Source organism: Talpa europaea (genome assembly GCF_964194135.1).
Source record: "Talpa europaea genome assembly, chromosome: 1".
Lineage (NCBI taxonomy): Eukaryota > Metazoa > Chordata > Mammalia > Eulipotyphla > Talpidae > Talpa > Talpa europaea.
In genome coordinates this window covers 158,126,858-158,132,246 of record NC_140073.1, presented here as the reverse complement: position 1 = coordinate 158,132,246, position 5,389 = coordinate 158,126,858, and the positions used below count along the sequence as shown (strand labels likewise).

The 5,389-nt window shown below is 62.7% G+C and overlaps 1 protein-coding gene across 1 annotated transcript; it reads left to right on the top strand.

Annotated features, from left to right (window-relative positions):
• Positions 1 to 1,097: 1,097 nt before the first annotated feature.
• On the top strand, positions 1,098 to 2,036 carry LOC311167329 (olfactory receptor 6B2-like; the record flags this gene model as incomplete). The annotated part of the gene is made up of 1 exon (XM_084228231.1): positions 1,098 to 2,036. One exon carries the CDS (start codon positions 1,098 to 1,100, stop codon positions 2,034 to 2,036), a length of 939 nt encoding a protein of 312 aa, XP_084084357.1.
• Between the last annotated feature and the right edge of the window lie 3,353 nt (positions 2,037 to 5,389).

Below are 5,389 nucleotides of genomic sequence, written 5' to 3'. Positions count from 1 at the left end.
CCAGAGAATCTAAGGGTCTGACGAATGGGTCTGAAGCCTTCTGCTGAATGCCTGAAGCTGTCTTCTGCTCAGGGTTACACTCTTTTAAGGGTCCCTGCCTTTTTAGCCTGATTGGGCTGTTTACAATTCTAGCTGTTTGATTGATGCCAGTCAAGCACCAATCAGATTACTGCATTTTTTGATCTTCAATGATATCAAAAACCTTGAATGGCACTCGTGAGAGCCCAAACCTGATTGGTCCATTTTCTATCCTGATGCCATATTCAAAAGTGAAACTCAGGCCACCTGTCCAGACCTAATCTATGCTGAGGTTGGGGAGGCCATAGAATATTCCCTGCTTCCGTCTCCTTCTGCCTCTCCCATCACACTTGTCATGGGTTGAGCAATGGCTTCTCCCTCAGTTACTTTCACTGGGGAACTTTCTAGATTTCCTCCTCTTGGCTACCCCAGCTACCTTTCTTGTCTGTTTTCTCTCTTCCCTAACTGGGTTGAAATTTCTCCCCTGCTGATAATCTCCTGGTGGTCTTGACGATGTTGTGGGGCCTTATCCTTCCATTCTTTCACCATATTTTAAGGAGGTTCTACGGTGGCACTAATCTAGAGACCCCTAGGTAGGCCCTGCTCCTCTCTTGGCCCAGGAGGCTCCTGTGGTCTGAAAACCCCACTGTCCCATAAGCCCTGAAGTGATGTCACATCCTCTTACATCATCGACTCTTAAACAGGGAAAAGGGCAAGTATCTCCTCATTTAGAAGAAAACCCCAGATACTGAAGAGTAGATGCAATTTATCGACTTCCTTTATAGTTGTCAGATTCCCGGGGAAATCCAGATCATAAAATAGCGTGACAGCTTCGAGAACTCCCAGGAGACACAGGGAGAAGGTGGGCAGGTGTTCCGGATCCCACTCTGAAAGTGGCCAGCCCCAAGGAGACCCGGGACCACCCCCACCCCGTCCTGACGGGACAGGCTGGACACGAAGACGGTGTCTGCATGCTACTATTCTTGTCCATCTTCAGGCCAAAACTCCCCCACAGGCTAAGCCCCCACAGGTTTGTCCTCCAGCCCCTCACTCCTGCCCCGCAGGCCCCCGCACGGAGGATGAAGGGGGAGAATGTGACCAAGGTCAGCGCGTTCATCCTGCTGGGCTTCCCCACGGCGCCCGGGCTGCAGCACGCGCTGTTCCTGCTCTTCCTGCTCACCTACCTCTTCATCCTGCTGGAGAACCTGGCCATCGTCGTCACCGTCTGGAGCAGTGTGGGCCTCCACCGGCCCATGTACTATTTCCTGGGCATCATGTCCACCATAGAGATCTGGTACGTGTGCGACATCATCCCCAAGATGCTGGGCGGCTTCCTGCTGCGGCACAACCGCATCTCCTTCGTGGGCTGCATGACGCAGCTCTACTTCTTCAGCTCCCTGGTGTGCACCGAGTGCGTGCTCCTGGCCTCCATGGCCTACGACCGCTACGTGGCCATCTGCCACCCCCTGCGCTACCAGGTCATCATGACCACGGGGCTCTGCGTCCGGCTCGTGGTCTTCTCCTTCTTCAGCGGCTTCGGCATCTCCGTGATCAAGGTCTACTTCATCTCCAGCGCCAAGTTCTGCGGCTCCAACGTCCTGAACCACTTCTTCTGCGACATCTCCCCCATCCTCAAGCTGGCCTGCATGGACTTCTCCACCGCGGAGCTGGTGGACTTCATCCTGGCCTTCATGATCCTGGTGTTCCCGCTCGTCGCCACCGTCCTGTCCTACGGGCACATCACCCTGGCCGTCCTGCGCATCCCCTCGGCCACTGGCCGCTGGAAGGCCTTCTCCACCTGCGCCTCCCACCTCACGGTGGTCACCATCTTCTACACAGCCTTGCTGTTCATGTACGTCCGGCCCGAGGCCATCGATACGCGGAGCTCCAACAAGCTCATCTCCGTTCTGTACACCGTGCTCACTCCCATCTTGAACCCTCTGATCTACTGTCTGCGGAACAAAGAGTTCAAGGACGCCTTGACGAAGACCCTGGGCTTCAGGCAAGCCCCAGCCTAGCAGACGCTCGGTGCTCTCTCCTGAGCCTCCTCTGACAGCAGAGGCCTCTTGAGGCGGCCCCGGCGCGGGCGGCGGGAATCCGGGCGCATGCAGGGCTCGCTCTGTGTGAAAAGCTACTCCCACCTCGGTTTTCTTCTTGCGCTCATGCGTGGGGGTCTGTCTTGTCTGCCCCCCGTCCTCCTCATTGTGCCTTCAGAAAGGGGAGCTTAACCCACGGTTCCTCATCTAATTAAAATTCCCTGCACATTCCAGGAAACACAGTCGGTCACGGAGGTGTTAAAGTCCTAAATGAATCCCAGTGTTTTAAAAATCCAAAATAGCGGCTGTGTGCTCAAATGCCCTCCAGGCACCCCCAAAGCAAAGCATGTTGCCAGCTGCAAGGACCTGTGGACCTTTGTTTAAAGCTCCCAGCCAGGGGCCTCCCCGGTGGCGCAGCGGTTGAGCGCTGGGTTGCGAAGCTGCCCGCGGCCTCTGTGGCACTGGTTCAATCCCCGCTGCTCCCCGGCCACTGGAGGAGGGTCCCACATGGTGTGCAGACCTCTCCTGCCGCCCGCGGCTCCCCTCAGTAGTGCACTTCGGTCCTTCTGCCTGCTCTGCTCCCCGCTCTGGCTCTGGTGAACCCTCTCACCCTCCCGCGCTTCTGACTGTACCCAGTGCATGTATAAACAAACAAACAAACAAACAATAAATAAATAAATAAAAATACATGCCTCTTTAAAAAAAAAATAAAAAAAAAATAAAGCTCCCAGCCAGGTTCTCCCCTAACCCTGGTGAGTGGGCCTAGCCCTCCCCTCCCAGTAGGTACCCGGCCCACCCAGAGGTGGCAGAGGTAAAGGTGTCCTTAAGGTGAGCAGCCCAGGCCGACCGTGACACCTGTGAGCTGTGGCCGGACCTGCTGCTGCTTCTCCCTGACCCAGAGCCCAGCTTGGCTCCTGGGGGGCAGTCGGCAAAGCGCCTCCCCGGGTATCAGCGCAACCCTTGCCGCCTGCGGAGCAGCCAGGCACCCGCTCGAGCCTCCTTCCCGGGAGCCCTGCCCGGGTCCCGAGGGAGCTGCCACCTGAGCGTGAGCAGGGGGCGCGGCCAGCTCGCCGTCGGAGTCTGGGCAGGCCCGCGGTGCCGGGGCCTCCCCTGCATGCCCAGGCCCAGGCCCAGCTGCCGCACCTCTGGGGACGCCCAGAGCAGCCGGGAGGCACCCGGCCAGCGCGGCGAGGAGACGCAGGGGCAGCACGGGCCGCGGGCAGGGCGGGCGGGTCCACGGAGGCTCCGGAGACCGCTGCACAGGCCGCTTGGCGGGGCAGCAGCTCCCGGCCCCCTCGCTCTCCCCCTTGGTTCCTCCCTCCTGCAGCCCAGACGGGCAGAGATGCCCATCACCTGCCCTGTGTCCCGCCCAGCCTGGCACGGCCCTGGTGGGGAATCCGGCAACCTGGGCAGGTCCCGTCACCGGGGCACCCACCTCCTGTCCCGCCGCTGTCAGCTCATGACAGAGATTCCAGGCCCGACGGGCCGGGAGACAGAGGCTTGAGAGGGTCGCAACGAGGACCGCCTGGGAGGTGGTGCCCCAGCTCTGAGAGCTGGGCCAGCCGCTGGGCTCCGTGACGCCCCCCGCCGGGCGTAGACGACACTGTTCTCTGGGGGCTCCTGGTGCTGCCATCGCTGCGGCTGCCACTTCCCAGGCAGGGTGCCCGGCTGATGCCCCTAAGCCTGTTCCCAGGCAGGGAGCCAAAGCCTGACCCTGGGCGAAACCGGCTCTGGGGGTGCTGCGCACGGGCCGGGCAGCTCGCCCCATTGCAGAGGTTCTGAGCTGAGGAAGCTTGAAGGGGCGGCAGCGGGGATGAAGCCTCAGGAGGGCTGCCCGCTCCCTGACCCCGCCTGGGCCTGCAGTCAGGAACCTCAAACCTGGGGCTTCCCGGGGGGGGGCACTGGAGCCCCACCTCCCAGGCGCGGTGCTGGAGGGCCCCCCAGGCTCGGGCACCCCCCCAGGCTCGAGGTGGTGGGCAGACCCGCATGCCTTCACCTTGGCTCCTGGGGGACACCAGTTCCGGGGGACACGAGTCCTGGGGGAAAGCCGTGGGGCAACAGGGCCAGGATCCCCGCCCATCACTTTTAGGGTGTCCAGTAAAGCTGAGGCCAGATACGGGGTCACCATTGCCTGGGGGAGGCGTTTCTGGGTGCAGAGTTTCTATCACGCTGCACAATAGCCGCCCAGTCACTTTCCGCTGGTCTCAAGGGACTCCCTCATCCGTCCACCTGCTCACCTGTCCCCTCACTCCCTCCCCCACTGTCCACTCCCCCACTGTCCACTCCCCCACTGTCCACTCCCTCACTGGCCACTCCCCCACCTGTCCACTCACCTACTGTCCACTCCCCCACTGGCCACTCACCTACTGTCCACTCCCCCACTGGCCACTCACTCGTCTAAGTGCCCGCGATGCGCCAGCCTCAACTGAGACAACTGAAGCGTCATGATGAACAAAACAGACAAAATCCGCTCGGGTCTGACTGTCCTGAGGGGAGAAACAAGATCCGCGAGGAGGACACTGAGCACGAGGGAAGGGGAGGCGCTGGAGCGGCCGTGGTCAGCCGAGAAACGGCCTCAGAAGCGCGGGGCAGGTCCTGGGACCCGCACCCTCCCGGGGTGCCTGCGGGTGGACACGGAGGGGCTTGGGGGCGCTGCCCGGGCAGCCGCGCACGAGGGGCTGTGCTCCTGGAGGGGAGGGCGGGCCGGGGGCAGGGGCAGGGACGCCCGCGGCCCCAGAGTCTGGAGGGGCGGGAAGGCCCCTCCCCCAGCCTCCGATGTGGCGTCCGGACTGAGAGCCGAGAGCTTCTGTGGTTCTGAGCCCCGGTGGTGCCTGGCCCAGCAGCCCCGGCCTAGGCCTCTGGGCGAGAGCCGGGGAGCCCCGCGCGGGGTGAAGGGAGAAGCTTCCCGCCCGGAGGAGCACGTCCCGGGAGCCGCCGCGAGGGGCTCTGGAGCAGAATTAGAAGGGAGAGGGTCAGGGTGAGGCCAGAAAGGAGACCCCGGGGCTGTGGGGCCCGCAGAGCCCACCAAGCCCCCCTCTCGGAACAAGGGGAGAGTGGGGGCTCTGAGCTGGGGTGACCAAGGCCCGACTCGAGTCCTCTGGGCACCTGGGAGCTGCGCGGCTGACAAGAGGCGCTGCGGGGCCACCCCTGCTCTGGCTTGGCCCCCGCCCTGCTGCGCCAGATGGCCGCTGCCCCCGCCCCGCGGGATGGGACACCCGCCCGCCCGCCTTGGCCCCTGGCTGGTGGGAGCCGGACCCACCCGGGGACAGGCCTGGCGGGGGCGGGACACAGCCAGGCTCCCCGCGGGCGAGGATGCGGCCAAACAAGGGCCACGG